Source organism: Gossypium hirsutum, chromosome D01, assembly GCF_007990345.1.
Source record: "Gossypium hirsutum isolate 1008001.06 chromosome D01, Gossypium_hirsutum_v2.1, whole genome shotgun sequence".
NCBI classification, from domain to species: domain Eukaryota; kingdom Viridiplantae; phylum Streptophyta; class Magnoliopsida; order Malvales; family Malvaceae; genus Gossypium; species Gossypium hirsutum.
Window position 1 is genome coordinate 20,395,574 of NC_053437.1, and position 23,350 is coordinate 20,418,923.

At 32.3% G+C, this 23,350-nt stretch overlaps 1 protein-coding gene and 1 long non-coding RNA gene across 9 annotated transcripts; both read right to left on the reverse strand.

Moving 5' to 3' along the window:
• Positions 1-3,330: 3,330 nt before the first annotated feature.
• On the reverse strand, positions 3,331-4,729 carry LOC121213921 (uncharacterized). Of its 4 annotated transcripts, none has more exons than XR_005909442.1 (3): positions 4,553-4,729; positions 4,102-4,246; positions 3,331-3,840 (listed from the first exon to the last, which is right to left on the reverse strand). It is a non-coding gene; the product is annotated as an uncharacterized lncRNA (long non-coding RNA). The 4 variants fall into 4 exon arrangements; XR_005909441.1 differs by having other exon boundaries at positions 3,331-3,538; positions 3,690-4,246; positions 4,553-4,725; XR_005909440.1 differs by having other exon boundaries at positions 3,331-4,246.
• Positions 4,730-12,308: 7,579 nt separating this feature from the next.
• Positions 12,309-17,643, reverse strand: LOC107921143 (uncharacterized). 5 transcript variants are annotated; one of them, XM_041087281.1, is made up of 7 exons: positions 17,309-17,643; positions 17,126-17,174; positions 16,292-16,438; positions 15,563-15,701; positions 14,847-14,947; positions 14,290-14,378; positions 12,309-12,620 (listed from the first exon to the last, which is right to left on the reverse strand). In XM_041087281.1, exons 1-7 carry the CDS (start codon positions 17,320-17,322, stop codon positions 12,338-12,340), a joined length of 822 nt encoding a protein of 273 aa, XP_040943215.1. In that variant the 5' UTR covers positions 17,323-17,643; the 3' UTR covers positions 12,309-12,337. The 5 variants fall into 5 exon arrangements, with proteins under 5 accessions (XP_040943215.1, XP_040943216.1, XP_040943217.1 ...); XM_041087282.1 differs by having other exon boundaries at positions 14,871-14,947; positions 17,309-17,598; XM_041087283.1 differs by lacking the exon at positions 12,309-12,620 and adding an exon at positions 13,679-14,212 and having other exon boundaries at positions 17,309-17,595.
• Between the last annotated feature and the right edge of the window lie 5,707 nt (positions 17,644-23,350).

The following is a 23,350-nucleotide window of genomic DNA, read 5'->3' on the forward strand; positions in this document are numbered from 1 at the left end:
GATGAAAACAAGTGTTCATCTTCTTAAAATCAGACGTTTGCTGCCAAAAAAATTCATGTCACCATAGCTAAGGTTCTTGAACTTCCTAAGCTCAATTGTAAGTGATTTCTTGCCCCGTTTTTAATTATTTTCGTATTTTTATGCTTATTGAAGCTTGAATTTCATGTTTCTACCATTTAATTTAAATGAAATTAAAGTTTAAAAAATTGACCCATTCATGATATAATTGTAAATTGATTAGTGATGTTAGATAATGAATGTTTGAAGTGTTAATTACAAGTTTTACTAGATGAATTTCAATGAAAATGTTGAAAAATAGCTAAATTGTGAAAGATGGTAAAGTGTGCATAAAGTTGTGATTTTGTGAAATTGAGGGCTGTTATGAGCATGAAATATGATTTAGTGAAGTTTGAAATTTAAGAAATTTAGTGAATTTGATTTTTACGAGCTTAGGGACAAAAGTGGAATTTTAGAAAAGTTATGGGGAAAAATGTAAATGTGTCAAAATGTTGTGTATGAATTGTATTTGAATGGAATATTGATAAAATGTATTAAATTGTGTTAATATAGATCAAGAAAGAAGAAATAGTGCAAGTGATCGGGGAAAAGAGAAAGTTATCGACTAAATTACAAAAATAGTCGTTTTGCATCCGAGGTAAGTTATATGTAAATAATAGTTATAGTTGTATAAATTGTGAATTATATTTGATATGTGAATTAATATTGAATGTGGAAGGAAAATTGTTCATGAATTATTCAAGTGATAAAGTGTTGAAAATAAAGTGTTAAGTGTAAATTCCCGGTTGAACTTAGGAATAGAATTGGATACAAGTGACATGTCACTAGAGACCAGTGTTACAGTGTTACAGTGTTACAGTGAGTCCCGGGTGCTGGGTGATCTAGCATGTGTTGCAGACACCTGACAGCTTGTGTGAGTAGGCCCGTGGACATTTCCAGTGTTATTGATCAGTGGTAGCTTCGGCTACATTTCAGTGGTAGCTACGGCTACATATCAGTGGTAGCTTCGGCTACATATCAATGTGGCACTTATGTGCTAAATCTCTACGTATCCGTGTATATTCCAAGTGTTCAACGGGATTAATAATGAATTAAAGTGAATATGAAATGTTAAGTGTGAAAATGTATATGCAAGTGAATTGGTAAGATTGTGCATGTGTAAGTGATTGAAATTGCTAAGAAATGTTTTGATTAGTTATATGTTAAAAGTGTTAATTATTAAATGAGTAATTATTGTTTACATGTAACTTACTAAGCTATTTATAGCTTACACATCTCTTTCTTTCCTTTGTTTTATAGTGATTTGAACTTGATCGAATAGTGGACCGTCGGAGCTCGTATCACACTATCATAGCCATCTCGGTATTATGTGATTTTCAAAATGTTTAAACTATGGCATGTATAGAGTCTTAATCATTTTGAGCATGTTCAAATGATATGGCTAATGTTAGCTATTGAAGTAGTTATTAAAGAATATGTTTTGGTGTTATGTATGTTTAAATGGTAACTAATTCAAAGAAGCAGTTTCTTTGACAGCAGCAGTGACGTGAATGTGAAAAATCACCATATATAGTAGAAATGGAATTAGAGGGTGAATGATATATAGAATTAAATCTTATCAAGTCTATTTTTACATGAAAGAAACGGTGTAGGCAAAGGAATTTATATTTTGAGATATTTAAATTTTAGTGAGACAGGGTCAGAATGGTTTTTGAAGTCCCCTGTTCTGACTTTAGAAAATCATTATAAATTGTACAGAAAGAATTATAGGTCATAATTTATATGTGTAGATTCCTTAGTGAGTCTATTTTCAAAATAAATAGACTATAACCTTATATGAATTCTTTAAAATGAGATAATTGATTTTTAGTGGCAAGAGGTCAGATCTGTCGAGCTGTGAAACAGGGGATACTTTAATGAATAAACTGTACTAATTGGCTGAGTAAAAAATTCTGAAAATTATATGGTAAGTGGGAATATGAGTCTAGTTTCAGGGAAAATTTACGGATTTAAATTTTTAGTTCTTTAACTCAAGCTATAATTAAATTAGTGACAGTCATGCAGGTGGACAGTTTTGTTGTGAATAGTGAATTTAATTTTAAAAGCAAATTTTTATGCTCCGAATTGGTAAGTTAAATTGGATGACATCTCGTACTCGATTCCGGCGACGGTCTTGGGTAAGGGGTGTTACAGTTAGAATTAAGTGACCTGAATCCTTATTTAAATGAAATATTGTGGTAAAATAAAATAAAAGTAAAATCCCTATAGAATTATACTTCTTTTATTTTATTTTAGAATAAGGTTTTTTAAACCTTATTAAACTCCATATATTTGATATTGATTAGAATAAAGTGTTTTTACTCATATTAGAATATGGTTTTACAAGCCTATAAATAGACATAGTCTACTCCTCTTGTAATCATTCGAATTTGACATAGTGAATTTTCTTCTCCTCTACCCGTGGTTTTTTCCCAAAAGGGTTTCCGCGTAAAATCTGTGTGTTCTTTATTTCTATTTCTATTTCTATTTCTATTTTCTTTGCGATATATTGTCATTACCGAAGTTTTATTTCTACAAATAATAAACACAATATATGTACAAATTCATTGTACAAGAATAGAGAACATAATTAAAATAAATGTATGAATTTGATTCATATAAAATATTAATTATGATTTATTTACCGAAATTATTAAAATAAAGTAAAATAACAATTAATTTTGGTCAAACATAATATATATATGGAAATTAATATCCTTTTGGAAAGAATATTACAATGTGATATTTTCATATATATTCTAGCACCAAAAAGGGGATTCCGTTTTTTTAGGCAATATTAAATAAAAGGAAATAAATCATAAAATAAAATCCTAGGGTGCAGAAAAGTGTTAACCAACATTAACCACAAAAGAAAAGGAACCTAGGGCTAGCAGCCGCATTTTCTTTTCGGAAAAACTCTTTGAAACGTTCAGTAAGAGTTTTTTGTTCATTCGTTTGTAACAGGGTGGACTACGTAGAGGCTAGGATGATTCTGTTGCGGCTTTGGATCGGTAGCGTACAAAGGGGATTAAAATAGAAGTGGTTCCTCCCTAGTTTTTAGAGTACGAAAGGTATATTTTTCAAACCTTTTCTTCCTAATTTGTTCATTGTGCATAGATTCCTGGTTTGGATCACCGGAATAATTTTTCCACTGCACCATGGGGCTTCCCAGTGATCCAGCACTGACGAGGGTTACCGACACTCTCCCCAACAACCTTAAAGGCAGCAAAATGTATGACGACATCAAACCTGAGCCAATTGTTACAAGTGAAATCCAATTCAACACTAGTCACATTACATTCATTTTAAGTCATTTGCAGGCATAATCCCAAATGAAACTGTAAAATGACAATAAATTAATGGACCATTGTGATGCAAACAATCAAAACCAAAAAAGATTACAGTATATATTCAGTTGGAAGTACTTTGTTTTAAAGAAAAGCTTGTCCAAGTCATCCCTGCTCTTCAATTCACTCTGTAACTAAACAAAACCAAAATTTGTATGAAAAAGCTTTAATCCCATAATAGATCTTAAAACAAATAAAAACACAAATGTATGATGATCATAATACAACGATACATACAACAAAGGTTTCATCTTTGGAGTAAAAGATGGAAAAATTTTTGCTTACCAAGTTGAACTGGAGTTTCTTAGAGAGCTCAGGACCCACTAATTCCCTAACCCTATCAACAGCTTCAATAATAGAGTTATCAAGATTGTCAATAATTGACACTTTAAAACCTTCATTGAGTAGTTATTCCATAGTGTGAGTGCCAATGAACCTAGCACCACCAGTAATAAGAATAGTTTTCTGTGAAGCGTCCATTTGTAAAAAATAAAAAAAACAAAAAAATTTATAAAGTATGTAAGGCCCATAACGATTCTGCCAACAACCTTATCACCGATTTCAACAACAAAGAAGCACTTGGTCGTCACTTTTTGTTGCACTAAGTTATATAATTAATTTTTACAATCACCTAATTCATCAAATTGCAAATACAAGCTAGAACCAAATCAAGAAACGAAAATTAAAAGAAATTTACCTATCAAAAAAGAGCATTCCAGCATAAAAACAACCAATGCAAAGCAAAAGAGTCAACTTTTTTGTTACCATAGATTTTGGATTTGGATCAAATCCTTTGCTTTTCCAACTCATTTTTTCTTCTTCTTCTGAAAGTACTGAAAAATCTAAATCAAAAGAAAAAAAACATAATTCTTATCTCAAATCAAACAAAGTCAAAATAACCCAAAATTTCAGATCCAAAACCTTTAACTTTCTAGAAAAACAAAACAAATAAAAGGAAAAAAACAAACTTAAAAATGGTGAAAACAAACCTAAAAATGGACAAATCAATAGAGATGTTTATTTCAATTCAAATAGAGGCTATGACAACTCTATTGAAAGAAAGAAAAGGAGATCAGAAAAAAAAAAGAAAAAGGGCAAAAAAATTGGAAGAAAGGAAAATGAAAGGAATGGAGGGAGAAAATGTTTACTTGAAGGACACTGCGATAAAGGTGAGGAGTGCTATGGACGGAGTCGAAGGAAGTAAGGGAGTGACTGTCTAGCTACGTGAGAGCTTTTTGAGGTGAGAAATGAGAGGGTAAAGTGGGGAGCATTTTTGTGGTGATAGCCTCCTTAAGCACCGAATCAGCTATTGGTAATGAATAAAAATCAAACCATTTCACTGCATAAGCTCATAATGGAATAAGCCCATAGGGCATTCCATTTAACCAAACTGTAACACCCCGTATCCGAGTCCGTCGCCGGAGTCAGACACGAGGGGTTTGCAGACTTAAATCACTTCTTTGCACAATCCATTTTAAATTTTCCAGGCAAGTTGGCTAACTACGTCACTGTCACCTTAAAAATCATATCTTGAGTTTCACAACTTGAAAATCAGCTTCGTGATTTTTCCCTGAAACTAGACTCATATATGCATCTACAAATTTTTTTCTAGAATTTTTTGTCGGTCCAATTAGTACAGTTTATTAGTCAAAGTCTCCCATGTTACAGGGATCGACTACACTGACCTTTGCGCATTACGACTTGGATATCTCCCTGTACAGGGCTTCAATGCTGATGCCGTTTGTTTCTATAGAAAATAGACTCAAAGAGGAATCTATAAATATATGGCATGACTCCTAATTATCTCTGGTTAATTTATAATGAATTTCCAAAGTCGGAACAGGGAATCCAAAAACCGTTCTGGCCCTGTCTCACGAGAACCTGAATATCTCTTAACATACTGTCCATATGATCGTTTAGTTACTTGTCTATGAAAATAGATTCATCAAGGTTAGTTTACATAATTTATTCACTATTTAATTCCATTCCTACTATTTTTAGTGATTTTTCACATCCACATCACTGCTGCTGCCAGCATCTGTTTTTTTAAGGTAAACTTTACCTATTTCATGATCCTCCATGGATCAACTAGAGTTTGTCATACATATTCCAAAAGTGATCAAGAATAACCCTTCCCATGGCTAACCGTTACCAACATTTCCATACCTCTCGACGGACAACATACAAAACGATTATAATGCTATGATCAAAGTATATTTAAGCCATTTTCGCATGGCTATCCAAATTTACACAAAACCGAAGGGTACATGACCAACAACAAAAGGGTAGTCCTATACATGCCATTTTCAGAGTTCAACCAAAAGTGTACCAAAAGGGCTTTGATAGTGTGGGCGACTTCGACTTCAATAATCCCGAGTCCGATAGCTGACGAACCAAAATCTATAAAACAGAGATTCAAAGAACGGAGTAAGCATTTAATGCTTAGTAAGTTTTAAGCAAGACAAAGTGTTCTCAATCACTATTATTGGTCATTCATTTCAACTGTTCGATGAAGTTAATCTAGAGCTTCATCTCGATCTATAATATCATTAAACGCAACACTTGGCTGCCACATATATACTTTCGAATAATAATGACCTAGATGGTCAAATATTTCCAAAGCACATTCTTCATCGATTTTCAACTTTCAATAATCCTTTCCACTTGTTCATAATCACATCCATACTTTTAAGTATTTCAACATGACAAGTACTAAATTACCATAGGCACATAAAGAACCAACGTATTCCTTATCACATATATGTAAGCTTACAAATCATAATCCTTACCTTGTACTGGCACATCTAGCTCAACCCAACCCATACTCAGATCATAAGGCTTTTGGGCAGAATATGCACTAATACATAAGAATATTTCATCGCATACTTTATTATACAAACATACCATTACCAATTAGATCATTCTCACATTTGGAGTTATAATATTAATCACATTTACCTACCTCTTTGATACTGATAATTCACCTCGAAATCACTCCACTGATGAGTAAGTAATACGTACCTGAACATCTTGAATACATAATACTTATTTGATGGTAACTTAATGCAGATACTCAATATCAAAGTCTTACTTGAATCCTAGCATTTAGCCGTCGGGTCTTTAAAGCTCGGATATAGTACGAGCACGAAGCCTACGGACATTAATCAGGATAATATTCTCGCATAAAGCCTACGGGGTTTTAACCCGGATATAGTACTGACACAAATGCCCTTCGGGACTCATCACATTTATACACTTTCACATCCATCACGTTGGCCACTCGGCCCTGTCACATATATACACTTTCACATTCATCACATCGACCATTAGGCCTTATCACATATATACACTTTCACATTCATCACATCGGTCATTAGGCCTTATCACATATATACACTTTCACATTCATCACATCGGCCATTAGGCCTTATCACATATATACACTTTCACATTCATCACGTCGGCCATTAGGCCTTATCACATATATATACACTTTCACATTCATCACGTCGGCCATTAGGCCTTATCACATATATACACTTTCACATTTATTCAAATATACTTCACATACCACATATACTATCATGTACAGACTTGGTCTTGGCCGAATCTACATCCATCACTTTCCAATGAATAATTCAATTTTACGCCATACTATCATTTCATATTCGAATACTCATAAGCTTACAATATCACGATTTAGAATTCAAGTATGGGTTTAATCAATAGCTTATGAGCAACTAAAACAAGTTTTGTCCATGTTTACAACAAAATCACATATTCACTACGAGCTGTTTTCCTGAGCAATGGTCACTAAATTATTTATAACCGGAGCTACAAAACTCTAAATCACTTGCCGTTAATTTTTCCTAAATATAGACTCGTATATCTTCCATCCATAAAATTTCCAGAATTTTAGGTTTGGCCAACCAATACCAGATTTTTCTTAAAGTTTCCCCTGTTTCACTGTTTGACTAATCTGACCACTCTTCACTACGAATCAAATTTCTCATTTTACAGAATTCAAAATGTGTTACATTTGATTTCATTTGAAACTAGACTCATTAAGGAGTCTAAGCATATAAATTTTATCTTATAAACATTTTTGTACAATTTATAATGATTTTCTAAATACAGAACAGGGGATTTCGGAGTCATTCTGACACCATCTCACACAACTTTAAATATCTCTTTATAGGAAATTTCTTTGCTCACAAGGTCTCTTTTATAAGAAACTAGACTAGCTAAGCTTTGATTACATATTTTATTCAGCCTATAATTCTATGCCAACAATTTATAGTGATTTTCTAAAATCACGTTACTGCTGCTGTCCAAAGCAAATTATTACAATTTGCTCTTAAATTTCCAAGTCCAAACACTTATGAACTTACCTTTTGAGTTTAAGACATATCATGGCCACATCATATCTTATTAACTCAACTCATTATGTCCTATTTTGATTGGATTTACTCAACATTTGATCACTTAAAACTTACCTCGGAAGTGGTTGACGATTAGGTATCCACGGCTATTCGTTTACATTCTCTTTTTCCCCTATCCGACTTTGATCCTCTTTGCTCTTAAGCTAAAGCCGCAGAGCACTTTCGAACACCATCACTCAGCTTGGATTGAAGCATCGGATACAAAAACTTTAACCTTCATGTACAATTAATTTCGGCATTCAATCCCCTTAAATTTCAGCTTGTAAAACAATTAATAGCAGTTTTAGACATCATAGTCTTCACCCATTTAGACAACATTCTTTAACATCTAAATAGCTCATTTATATATCATTTGTTCATTAACAACACAATACTCAAACAGCATCAATACCACAATCAGATAGCATAAGCAGGGCAGCAATGAATAATACCAACAAGGTAAAATTCGGACAATGATTTAACATTTTCAACAATTGTCAAACACAAGAGAATAAAAGTTCAAGGAAAGCTCACTAAGGTTCCCAACACCGATTCTACCTATTCAATTTGCTCTTTCCCTTTTCTACTACAACCTTCTCCTACCTTGTTAGCTAAATACAATCAACCCCAAAGTTACAAAAATGGATTATAACAACACAAGCATTCACTAAATTCTTTTAACACAAGTGAGAAACTCTTCATCTACTAGACATGCAACATTTGCAACTAGAAAAGAAAATCTTCTCTACTCCCACATATTCGTCAAGCTCAAATCAACAATGCAACCAGAATTTGTCAACGAAAAGCTATGGGCAAGGGAGAGTTTAGAAGAGTTACCCTTCTACTTGAAAATTTTAACTTCTAAGCAACAAATTTCATGGTTTTCCACTACATGCAGCTGCCCTCTCCTTTCTAGCTTCATTCCTTTCTTCCTCTTTTCATTTTGGCCAAGAAGAACCGATTTCTTCTTTTCTTTCCTTCTCAAGTCACGGTAATGGGGGGGGGAACATGGATGAGACAACTTTGTTCTCATCACCCCTCCCTTTTCATTTCTTTATTACTAACCCTTTATTATATTCTTTCTCCCATAACACACTAACACAACATGTTTCCAACATGTTTCACCCCATAACATTTTGTCCACTCTCATGCTCATGGCCGGCCACTACTAATTAGGGGGAAATTGACATGCAAGTCCACCCTTTTTATTTCATGCACTAATAGATCCTTATGTTTTGACCTATCACATTTCAAAAGTGTCACACATAAGTCCTATTGACTAAATTCACATGCAATTTATTAAATCAAAGCTTAAAACTTTCACACATTCGTATTCACATATAATAGTCATAAAATATGACGGCTAATTATTTTTATGACTCGATTTTGTGGTCCCGAAACCACTTTTCGACTAGGGTCAAATTAGGGGTGTCACACAAACATATGTTTATGGTGGGCCCGTAGAATCGTTTAACGGTTATGCCATTACATTGAACTAAACATCTCGAAATCAACCCATTATAGCTCAACTCATTTCCCACCAAACTCTCTACCCCTAACAGTCATGCCAAATATGGATAGATGACCTCGTACCAACCTGCCAAAAGAACCCCAAAGCTAGCTTCCTCGAAGCTACAAGTGTAGCGATTTGATTTTCATCGATGTTGAAAAATTCGACTTAAGATCAAATTTTTTTAAATCAAGATAACTCGAGTATTAAACCAAAAAATTATGAATTAATTATGAATATTTGTAATGAGTGACTTATTTAATTTATTAAAGAAAATAGTACGGAGATTAAATTGTGTAGTGGTTAAAACTAGTTGAAATTTAATTGAATTTGAGTAGAGGTTTAAATGTGAATTAAATCAAGGGTTAAATAATGATTTAACCACTAATTAATTAGGACTAGTGGCCTTGGTGAATCTTGGCCGTTCATGTCCATTAATTGTTGTAGATTAAATGATGGCCTTTGATTTGGTTTTAATTAGTTAATTAAATATTAATTATATAGATATAGGATAAGGGAGAGAAGAAAAAAAAACATGATTCTCATCTCATCTTCCTCCACCGAACATCAAGAGAAAGAAAAGAAAAACTTGTTTTCTTATTTCACCATTGTCGTGTTCTATACGTTAAGAAATAGATGACTTTTCTTTTGAAACTTTGTTAATTCTTGATATAGAGTAGTTGGGTTTTCATGGATATATTATAGTAGATTAGTGAGAAAGATTTCCTCGTAAAATTTTATGGATTTTTTATAGAAAGCTTGTATTAAGTCAACCCATAGATTAGTTTTTATAATTGTTAATAAATTTTTAAATTGTCATTAGAGAAGTCTTAATGTAATTGAGACTAGAAACATGAAAATCATAATAGATTAAACTTGATTATATGAAAATTATGGAAGGGATGAAATAGGTTAGCTTGGAATGTAGTTAGATTAAGCTCAAAGCTTAGAAATTATATTTAACTTAACAAGGACCCAAGTGTAAGGGAAAGTATAGAATGGAGTTTCTAATAAATAAATACAAAGTCGGATTTAGATTCGATTAAGTAAATTGTAAAATGTGAGGATTTCAGATATTGGCGATATAAAGGACTAAATTGAAAAGTATGTAAAATGTGTTTTAATTGAATAATTATAGGTTAATAAATGAGAGTTTAATATATTTTTTGTACTTGGTTTAGTGAATGAGGTTAAAAACAAGATTGAAACGTCAAGGGACAACAGAAAGATGAGAATGGACAACGAACAACGAATCCGGTTTATGTTTTCATAATTTGTTTCTAATTTATTCTTTAATTGAGTACTTATTTATAATCGAATCATATTGGTGACGAACATAGTCGAGGTATGAATACATTTGGCTACTTGATTCGATTGAGCTATGTCGAATTATATATACATATATAATTGCGATCATGAATTGGGTTTGATAATGTGATACTATATATGATACAATGAGTTTTAGTAATAAACAATAAAAAATAATGCCTTATTTGTTGGAAAGATTCAGTTTAGAAAATGATTTTCAGTCACAAGGGTAAATTAAAATTCTGAAAATCGAGTTGGTTTATGATATTTATAATAATAAACTTTTTCCCGAAAAGTACACGTGCTTTGTGCGAGATGGATCCGAAACATTCCTATCTTTCAACCGAACGACCTTCTCCACTATCTCATACCTCAAATTACATCGAGTGTGGGCTCGAACAACAAGAACCAAATACAGAACCAAAAACAATTTATTACTTCCGGTAGAAAAATAATTCTCTCAAATAGAAACCAATACAAATTATTATTCCTAGAAAATAAAATTTATTCTTAGAAAATAAATTCTCACTACTTTCTCGTAGAATAACAATATATGCAAATTTTGTATAAAAACTTGTTTAATAGCTCTACCAAAGCAATATTTGTTTTTTATTTCCAAAATAAATATTAATTAATTTTAAAACAAACCAAATTAATTTGTCAATTAAATCATTTTCTCAATCCAGTTTTAAATCAATTAAAGTTATGACGACTTTACCGTAAAAGAATCTTTGAGGAAAGATATGTAATTTTCATATTCAATGGATTCATAATGACTAATCAATTTAATTTTATTTTCAAACTTCAATTAATTAATTAATTAATAATTTGAAAGCCTTAAAGTAATTCTCAAGTCAATTCTATACTCAATGAAAAAACAACATTCATTTGGGAATGTGACTCATTTATCTAATTTTACCATTTCTCTAATTTCATCATTTCTATTAATTTAGTTCTACTTGCAATTCATTTCTGATTTCAACAAGCTAGCAGAGGGACCAATTGGATATATGTAATTAGGGCTCAACTAATTTATAATTAAGTTTTAGCTTTTTGCTTATTAACTATAAACTTATTTAGTCGCGAAATCATTCCACTATAATATCATAACTAAGCTCTTCCTAATCACATACCTTTATGAAAGCTACTTAATCAGTGCTCGTTCAACGACCTTGTGATCAGCATGTTACCCTTATAAGATATCCTTAATCACTTTTCCCCAAACGCCGCTAAAGATCATGGTCTTTAGCGGCGCTTTTTTCACAAACGCCGCTAAAGATCATGATCTTTAGCGGCGCTTTTCACACAAACGCCGCTAAAAATCATGACCTTTAGCGGCGCTTCTATTACAAACGCCGCTATAAAAATAACTTTTAGCGGCACTTTTTCACAAACGCCGCTAAAAACATAACTTTTAAAAAAATTAATTAAATAATATTTATTTCTATGGTAAATATTATATTATGTTTTATTTTTGAAACTTAAAATTTAAATTATATACTTTTAAGGATACAAAATATTAATTAAATTAATTTTTCTATTAAAATTTTAACTTGAAAGCTAAATATAAAAATTAATGAATTTAAATTTAAATTTAAAATATTATGTTTAAATAAATGAGCAATCTACCTCACAGCTCATCTGATCTATACTAACTCGGCCAAATATAAAAGAAGCTAAAAAACACGTAATAATTAACAATCATGGTTAAAGAATCTAGTACACAAGGTAACTACAAAACCCTGTTTCAATAACACCAAATTCAAGTTTCGACTAAGATAAACGACCATGGAATGCAACATTAAATAACACTCCACTTGAAGAAGTGCTAAGCCTTGGCTTTTCCAGCTTAAAGAGATTGAATCCTCTACTACACCTTCAATATCTAAAGGATGCAAAACCAAATGATCAGATAAACCCCAACAGCATAAAAGTTCAAGAACTCGAGCCCCAACAGCATACCCTGCATCCTCCAGCCTAATCCATTTTCCATGAAAGATATTAGATTCATTGACAATAGAAGAGCTATTTACTGAACTAAGCATCATCCCAAATCCCTGTTAGAGTATGCCCAAAAATCAATCATGAAATGGTTGTAAAAACATACTTGATTTATCATGTTTATTAATATAAGGCGTTACCATTATTATTTCAGTTTCTTTTCTATGTGTATAAATAAATTGTTTTATAATAATGTCCTAAGAATAATGTGATTATTCTTAAAAGATCCTTAGTCAAGTATTATTGTTGGATAAGACAACGATAATGCATTAAGACTAACATGTAGTTGATTGATGATAAAGAGTTGTCATTGATATGGAATGTCAGAATCGATGCATGAATATGTGTGTTAGAGAACAACATATTGGACTGACCCATTATGAGTATGTTTCTTGGATTATTATGTAATTGTCACGACATTACTCATAGTGATTAATATGTATATGATCCTCAAACTTGAGATCATTATAATCCCAACATCGTGATTAGTATATTTTGATACAGTCAAACGTACACCGTAACTGGTTGTTCTATAAAGGCTGATGTTGGATATACCACAATTGATGTAGAGGGATATGGTTGGTCGATATAGAATAAGTCCTTCCTACATAATGGGAGTAATATCTTAGGCCACTTGATTAAGTGAGACTAGAAATGCATGGCCATGCTCAAATAAGTTGATATGAGATGTCATACTTATTTGTATATCGTAGTCTGCTAAAGATATCAAGGAACATGGAATGGACTATACAAGTGTGACTATTCCATGACTTGTGTCCAATCCAAAGATAAAGGACTTAAGGATTATTGCATAAAAGGTTAATCATAAAAAGGTTATATCGAATCATGATCTCTTGTGACTTAGGTAGCAATGATGCATTGCTAGATGCCACTCATTGTTTGTAACATTAGAATCGTTCTAGTATTACTGCTAACGTTACAGGAACCTACAGGGTCACACCCTATAGTTGAAATGAACGGAATAAACCATAGTTGGTATTGTTTTTGGGTGTCGCTTGAATTAAATTAATTATAGAATTAATTTAATTTGGTAATCAAATTTCCAACACATTATGTACAAGGTTGTTGTACGCATAATGAGGACATGAATTTGGTTAGCATATGAATTCAAATAAATATATGGTTTACCGAAATTATATTATAATTAATGTAATTATAATTTTTGGTTTAAAATATTATATTTATTTAATTCCTAAAAACCCTAAAAATAAAAAGAATATATAAGAATCTCGTTTTTCTTTGTTTGAGGGTCTAGCAGCCGTCAAAGAAAAATCACTTTCAAAACTATTTTTGGGATTTCTTCCGTTCGTAGTCAACTGGGTGGATTACGTAGAGGTCAGAGTCTCGATAGATTGTGGCTTGGTTCGACTGTAGATCAGACTACACGTTGTTGAAAAGTTGCTATCTACTCAGAAAACATTAGGTAATTTTGTGACCTTTTTCACCCCGATTCGTTCCTCACACATGGATCCGTGGTTAGGGTCGTCGATTTTTAAATTTTTCGCTGCGCCGTAGGGGTGCCGGCGATCCAACAATCCCAATATTAGCTTTAATGTGAAATAATCAGATCTCAATATCAGTCAGCAATGATGAGATTCAACTATAAAACATTAAGAAAAAGTACCTTCTTTCTAATTCAACAATGTTGTCAATCTGAGTTTGATTGTACTGAACAAGCACAGAGAACAAAAATGCAAAGGCACTCAAGCTAACCTGAAATGGAAGCACAACATTCAACAATTCAAATTTTGACTCCAAATTGATTTAAAACAAATCCCCAATAAAAACTACTATTGATTTGGTTAGTTTTGGTTTATGTAAACACCTTTTCTACTTTCTAAAGTAATAAGATCTCAACAGATTTATTTTATTCTTATTTTGAGACTAATTTGCCTCATTTGATCATAATTTCTTGACTAATTTAATGGATAAATAAAATAATTTAATGAGAAAATAAAAGTTAAAAGAAACAAACTCAATAGATGTCAAATATTGCAACAAGAAGAAAAAGGTGAATTATTGAAACAATCTGAAACTCAGATTGCTTGCTAAGAATACGAATTTACAGTTTAAATAAAATAAGGGAAACGAAAAAGCAAGTCTCTAGTTTAAACTTTATCATTTTCTGATGCATTTCAGCATAACATAAGAGGAAGAGATATCAAGAAAGAGTGAAGGAACCTCTTTTTTGTCCCAACATCTAACCTTGTCCCAGCATAATGTCGAGAACGTCTTGAAATGAGAGTTAAACAAAAATCCCTGCCAGAGACAGAAAGTTTCACCTGGACATCAAAGTTGGAAATAACAAACATTAGATCAAAACTTTAAACCATGCACCAAATGGAAACAAAAACTTCTAGCTAACTTGGATGAGAAAAATTTTGAGACAGAATCTAGTTCATCTTTAGTTACTACTTTTTAAGGTACCTAATGCTATAAGAGAAAACCTGGTAAATGGTCGATGATGCTCCTTAAGAATATTGACAAACAAACTCCATTCAATAAAATAAAACCAACGAAATTGTAAATATAATGGTTGGTCCAATAATATGGATTAAATTTTAAAAAAAAAAGCATTAGCCAATGCAAGACAACAAATAACATTCGATAGCTACTCCATAACCAGAAACAATTCTACATCGCTGAAAATGGTAATAAAGTTCAGGGTTACCTAGATTTCTCTAAAGCAACATCTTTTAAGCAAAAACCAGACATAGAAACTGAAAGAAACTAAAACAATTATCTGAACTTAACAATCTTCCAGCAAATATTACTTCCATTATCACTTATCACAAAAATAAATGAATAGGAAAAAGCCTAAAGTGTATCATACCTGCTTGAAAAAGGCATATACCAAAAAAAAATTATGTTAAAGATATTGAACTCTAATATAGCACCTGGATATCCCTTTAAAGATATTGAAACATCTTCCATCTCTGCAAAAGCTTCTTCTTTGTCTCCAACCTCGTATAAGGCCAATGCCCTACCAACTCTTGCATAGTCTAAGAATGCAAAATCTTTATAATTTTCAACCACCTGAAAGCAAGTGATGAAAATTTATTCACATACACTGCTGCATCACAACTTCACAAGTTGGTCTAAGTTCATAGGTATCAGAGGTGCATTAAAAATAATACGAATTATTGTATATATGTAATATGCTATGGTCATAATAATCCTCTTGCAACAAAATAAGGTCTGAAAAGGGCAGAGACACATTATACCTTCATATTTTACGATATATTAGACAGTAGAATTCAAAATTCACAAGCAAATTGCTATAAATCCTATTATACCTCCACCCCTTGGAGACAAATTTATGGCTAGTATTTCCTTCAACATCTGGTCCATCATCCTTCAAAAGAAAATAATTACTCAATATGTGATAAAGGCCCTCTGTGCCAGCACAGAGGTGAATCTTAAGACCTTTTGAAAATTTAATTACATTTATCTGATTGCTAGTTGACGGAATGAAGTGGATCCAAAAGAAAACAACAATGAGCCATTGCACTCATCCAAATTGTGGGAGAAAGAATTCGGGTCTTTTTCTTAAAAAAAAATTTTGATCAAATAAAATATTTTAAAAAATTTCAATAGTATTATATTAGTTTCTAAGTAATACAAACCTCTGCTTCTTCAATAGCATCCTCTCCCATGCCCCATGAGATACCATCAGAAAGAGATGTTTCTGCTCTTGCTCGTCTAAGTGAAGCTTCCCGGTCTAACATCTCTTCTCGGATCTTAGCTTCTCTTTTGACTTTCAAGTCTTTTTCCTAGAACACAAAAGCATGAAACAAATTACAGCAATCAAACACAAAAAGACAATTGTATATATAACAATTTTAATAACTGAAACAATAAAACAATGCTGCATTTCTTTCTAGTTCTTCCAATAAAAGAATACAATAGAACTAAATGTTAAAGCAGAAGTGCAGATCCTGATCCAGAACACAACCCAATAAAGTATTCTCTCATAACAATCCTTCGAAAGATGTCAAGTAATACAAGTATACTAACTGAAAAAGATACAACAATATTCTAAATTGTTAATTTGCTGGACTACTTATTTCAACACTTGGTTTGTATTTTATTTTATTTTATTTTATTTTCAAATTTAAAAAGAAGAATTGTTCCACACAAAAATGTGGCAAGAAATTCATCAATGTACAGGAAGTTCAGAGGTTTAAGAAAATTTAGCAAGCCATCCTAGCCACTGTGCTATGGTATTCAGAGAATATGAGATAAAAAATATTAAGCTGTTGGATGGTGCCTCATGATGTTTTAATTTCCCAGCACTCAAAAATTAGATGGATAATTTAATAAAGAAAATATCTGCAAGCAAAGAAAATAATTTAAGTGTAAAAAAAAAGTAATTCTATCTGTTAAACACTTCACCCCTAAATTGAACTAAGATCAAATCAAAGAATCAATAACCAAAATAGGTTGCATAAAAGTCTTACCGGTGGCACCAACTCTGAAGGCCCTTGGAAAATATACAAACGAGTTGAGCTACGAATAAGAAGAAGAAAAAATTAATCCGAATCTGATATAACTTTTTTCTTCCAAAAGTAAACAAGCAAATAAGAGTGCAACATGGTAAAGGTGAGAGCAATGAAGCACTAAAACTTTTAGAAGTTTAGAACCTTTTGAAAATCATTACACTAGCATTGGGTATAAACAAAAGGGTGTTTTTTTGTTAAACGTTTGCAGCGGGGATAGCCATTGGAGAGCAGAAGAAGAAAGGGAAGTAGAGAAAACGATGAAGAAGGAGTTCAAAACGTCATCGTCTGGTAGCGAGATGGAAAGCTGGGTTCCTTTGATAGGGTCAGGTGAAGAGGAAAGAGAGAAAGGGAGAGCGGAAAGGGTAATAGGAGAAAGGGAGAGCAAAGTGTTTGTTGGAGAGTGGTAACTGAGAAAATATTGTCGGCCATGGGAAATTAGGGATTTTAGGGGGGAAATTTTGGGGTAAAATGGCGCCATTTTTCCAAGTTACGCCGTTATTGTTTGTCTTTGTAGCGTTTTTCATATAAACGCCGCAAAAAATCATTTCATTTTGAATAAAAATTATTTTATTTAAACTAATATTTAAATATATTTTATTTAAACTTATTTATTAATTCTATTTAAATTAATATTTAAATATATCAAATGGTTTAGATTAATTTTTTTTAAATATAAAAGCATTAATTAATTATATAAAATTTTATTATTTAACAAATCTCAAGTAAACCTTAATTTTAAACCCTAAATTAACCATTCAATACATATAAATTCTATCTATTATATATCTCTTAAATAATTTAAACTATACTCATAATTTCAATATATTTAATTTATTATTATCTCATTTACAATTATATAAGAACATATTTAAAATATAAATTAAAAAATAATTAATCTAAACCCAAAACTCTAACCTAACCCCTGAATCTCTAAACCCTAAATCCCTGACTCTTAACCCATAAAGTCTAACTCCTAAACCCCTAACCCTTAAACCTTAAATCCCAACCCTAAAACACTAACTCGAATCCCTAACCCCTAAACTCTAACCCGAATCCCTAAACCAATTAAATAAGCTTATTTAATATATAAATTAAAAAATACTAATTAATCTAAACCCTAAACCCTAACCCGAATACCTAACCCCTAAACCTTATTTAATATAAATTAAAACATACTAATTAATCTAAACCCTAAACCCTAACCTAACATCAAATCCATTAACCCTAAATCCCCAACTCTTAATCTTTAACCCCTAACCCTTAAATCACAACCCTTAAACTAGAATCCCTAATCCATAATCCCTAATTCCATAATCTATAAACCTTAAAATTGTAACTCCTAAACCGGCTTTAAATCCTAAATTAACCATATACCCTAAACCATATATATTAAACCCTAAACTATAATGATAATTAATTAAATATTTTAAAATTAATACTATCGTATCTTTTACAATTATATATGAAATTATTTAATATATAAATTAAAAATCAATCAGTCATGTACCCCAAAAAATTTAAAATTATTTTAAATAATAGTATTTTAATTTGTCCATTTTTAACAAATATTTTTCTGTGTTTTTATTTCAAATTATTTCAAATTTATCCATTTTTAACAAATATTCAATTAAAAATAAATTGAATTTTAATTAATATAAATAAAAAAATTAAATAGTAAATAGACAGATAAAATATTTTTGCAGCGCTTTTTCAAAAACGCCGCTAAAGCACAGAGCATTAGCGACGCTTTTTGAAAACGCCACTAAAGACTAGAGCATTAGCGGCGCTTTTCTGAAAACGGCGCTAAAGACCAGAGCATTAGCGGTGCTTTTTTAAAAACACCACTAAAGTCTCGAGCATTAGCGGCGCTTTTACAAAAATGCTGCTAAAGACCAGAGCATTAGCGGCGCTTTTTAAAAAACGCCGCTAAAGACCAGAGCATTAACGACGCTTTTTAAAAAATGCCGCTAAAGTCCCGAGCATTAGTGGCGCTTTTTAAAAAACGCCGCTAAAGTCCCGAGCATTAGCAGCACTTTTTCAAAAACGCCGCTAAAGCCCCGAGCATTAGCGGCACTTTTTCAAAAATGCCGCTAAAGATCCGAGCATTAGCGGCTCTTTTTCAAAAACGCCGCTAAAGCCCCGAAAGGTTAGAAAACGACGTCGTTGGACTTACATTTTTTAGCGGCGCTTTCCTTAAAGCGCCGCTAATGCTCGATTTTTAGCAGCATTTTTTATCCAAACGCCACTAAAAATGCCGCGAAAAGCCTGTTTTGGTGTAGTGTTGGATCCTGCCTGAAGTACTGTCAGTCCAGTTAGTCACATCTTTGTCTCTATCTTCTAGGAGTCATTTGCTCTTATGCTCAAGAAAAAAGCATCTCCCTAATTGGACTTGATAGATGACATATTAGTTTTTCAATCAGTTTGCTCGAAAAATCGATTAGACTAAATACATGTGTAGGTTCATCTACTAATACAAGTAGTCTTTCCATATTACTATCTGACCACATAATACCACTTGGTATTAGTTAAGCGATAGATAACCAGTGAGTCAATGTTTGCTTCCATTTTGCTTTGCGTGCAAAACATTGAGGACAATATACAAAGGGTATCAATGTAATTAATGAATATTATTATTAAACCAATTTATATAAAAAAATAAAAATGAAAATAAATGAAAATACTGCAATTAAGGCATCAGATCCAATACTATTAATAGTATCAGATAGAGTTACATGTATAGTTGGCATGCCATAGGATTTGTTATACAAAGTTACTTAGTTCGGTCACATCTTACTTCGGTTATGTTCCGTGAGTGCTGGGCACACATTACTTTGGTTTATACCGATAAGTGTTGGACACATATTACTTCGGATGTACCGATGAGCACTGGGTTCAAGTATATTTAACGTCGGTTGTATATTACTTCGATAGTTCTCTAGAGCACTAGGTGCCCGTGAGAATGTACCAATGAGCACTGTGTCCATTTTATATTGGTGTAATGGTGGATTAATCTGCGTATCTGGTCTTGAATCCGTGATCGGTTAATAGGGATGATAATACAAGTATGACATGTTATATAATATAAAAATGATATGTGTTATGACTATGAAAATGGTAAAATACTATTTGATAATTGATATCAATTATGAAAACTTGAATAGCATGTGAAAGACCATGTGAGATTGTGGGAAAAGAGTCCTGAGAGCATAACAATAAATACTATACGAAACATACATCGAATCATGACGATCTTAAAAAATAATTAAATAACAAAATTGTGAAATAGTAATTATACCATATATTGTTTATAATTGTTTTAGTAGCTTGATATTTGTTTATCACATATAAGAATTGTTGTCATATTATATAAGCACAACTGAGATTTTTTGCGCAGCGTGCGGATTGTTTGTTTCAATGCACAGGTGACGACTAGGTTTGGACTGATTGAAAGAGTCAATAGCATCCAGGTCTCACATCTCGACTAAGCTAAATCTCTATAAAGTTTCATAATGTTTGTAAGTTATAATGGCATGTACCTAGGTATTTGGGGACTTATAAGGTCATTTAAATTATATGAATTGTTAAATGATAATTAAATGTTATATGGTTTCATATAAGAATGAATTGACATCCTTATAGATTGGAGTAAAATTGCATTTTGGCAATATTTACCAGTTGGTCTCGAGACAATGACGCTATTGTGTCAATACAACAAAAACAAAAATCCTTTCCAAACATTTTTACAGAATGGTCTTGAGATATGTTGAACAATAGCTACTAAGTCTCGATACAAGAACCCCTTTGTCTCGAGACACCTAAACATCAAACCTAAAAGTCCAAAACAAGGGAGTTAAGTCTCGAGACATGAACACATCAAAGTTAAGGGTTTGAAAATAGCGGAAGCTTGTTTCGAGACATAGTTCTCTATGTCTAGAGACACAACATTGAAATTTTATATTTGGATTTTAATTTGAGTCCTAGCTCTATATTTAACCCTACATAACTTCGTAAAATGATGAAATTGAATCCTAAACATTATGAATGGATGTCTGATTATGATTGGTGTTTAAATTGAATTTATTTGTATTTCTGAACTAAATTTTGTGATATTGTAATGAGATAGACTGAGTTGCTTTGGTAATGTAATGTGGCATTGCACATTCGAATGCGAAGACCAGGTCGGGTGTGGGGTGTTACAACAAGAATACTCGACTAAGCATATGACATTTTTCTACTCTTTTCGGGTTCAAGACATGTCCCTCGAGAAAATATTTAGCACTAAAAACTTGATAACACAAAGTATTTTTATGATTAACCAACTACTCCACCTATCGACCCAAGAGTGCTAAGTTAAAACCCGTCAAGTCAAGAAAACCCAATCTGCCTATACCCTTCAACTGACACAAGTGGTCATAAGCTAACATCGACCATCCGCATCATTCCTTCCCTCTCACCAACCAAAATCGTCTAATAGCCCCTAGTACACCATCAAGAATAGTATGTGGCATCAAGAAAATAGAGATAGCATAAGTGGGAATCGACTGAAGAATCGCCTTGCTAAATACCTCTTTACCCCCATACAATAGAACTTGCTTAAACCAACTCTGAATACAAGTAGAGATCTTATCAAGGATATGCTGGAAAGCTGATGTTTTATTCCTACCCACCAATAAGGGAAGCCCCAAATTCACCTCCGAGAAATCAAGCACATGCATCACCAATGAATTGGCTATTATTCCCCTATGCTCTAGTCTAGTGTTCGGGCTAAAATAGACCATAGACTTTTCTACATTAACCTTTTAGCCTCTGGCATTCTCAAATAGTAACGAGATCTCCTTCAAAGCATCCACCTCTTCCATTCTAGTTTAAACAAAGAGTAAACAATTGTCCATGAAAAATAGATGATTAACCTAAGGGCTATTCTAACTAACTCAAATACCCTTAATTCATCCTTCACTTTGGGCCTTAATCAAAATTGTAGAAAAAGCCTCCATGCAAAGAAAAAATAAATAGGTAGACAAGGAAACCCTTATTGCAAACCTCACTTAGGATAAAAGGTCTCTAAAATCAAATCGTTATATTTAACCACATAAGAGACAAAAGTCACACACCGCATAATAAGTTTAACCCACCTTTGATAAAAGCCTATTTGATTTATAACCTATGCTAAGAAGCTCCATTCCACACGATCATAATCCTAGCTCATATCCAATTTAAGTGCAAAACCCTTATTAGGGCCTTTTGTAGTACACTAAAGATAATGCATCAACTCTTGGGCCACTAAAACATTATCATGTATCATACGACTCGGCACAAATACACTCTAATTTTGGCTAATGCAATGAGGAAGGACCACTTTTAATTGGCTAGAAGGCACATTAGAAACAATCTTGTAGATAACCCTACAAAGACTAATCGATCGAAAGTGTAACATATTTACAGGATCTTTCCTTTTCAGGATCAAAACAATAACTGTATTAATCAATAAACCCATCCCAACCAAACCATTGAACAAGCCCAGAAAAAGATCAACCACATAATTACTAATAGGATCCCAAAAATTTTGAAAGAATAAACTTGGAAGACCTTTAATTCCTAGAGCCTTAGAAGAATCCATATACTTAAAAGCTCTAATAATCTCCTTAGTTGTAAAGGGAGGACATAGCACATCATTTATGGACTACGTAATAGAAGGCTTAATTGCCATAAGCACCTTTGAGCTCTCCCCTAGCCAAGATGACCGAAAAAGATTGACAAATTAGTCTAGTGCTACTTGTTTAACCCCCTCTGTCCCTTCAATCTGAATCCTATCATCAGCCACAAGGTAAGTAATCAAATTCTTCCGCCTTCACTTTGATTCTCTCACATGGAAAAACTCTCGTATTAAATTAAAACATTGATTACTATCTCACTCCTCCTCCATCAACTCCCTACAAGCCGATTCACCAGCCCAACATGCCTCATATCTAAACCGTTCCCTCAAATCACCTCCACCTGTGCACTAGCCGAATCTAAATACTAAACTCTTTTGTTTAGTATTTATATCTTATCAATTAATTAATTAAGAGATAAGATAATCATTTAATGCTATCCCTTAATTATTTTAATTTAATTAGTGATAATATAAAATTTTTATTATTTATATCTTAATAAAATAGAGAAAAATAATTATGACACAAATAT

Excerpts from the sequence above, each read along its gene's own strand:
- LOC107921143 (XM_041087281.1), bottom strand. Across the intron at positions 16,439-17,125 it reads CTTCAGAGTTGGTGCCACCG|GAAAAAGACTTGAAAGTCAA; the intron begins GTAAGACTTTTA and ends TTTGTGTTCTAG. Across the intron at positions 14,948-15,562 it reads ATCTTTAAAGGGATATCCAG|GTGAAACTTTCTGTCTCTGG; the intron begins GTGCTATATTAG and ends TTTGATGTCCAG.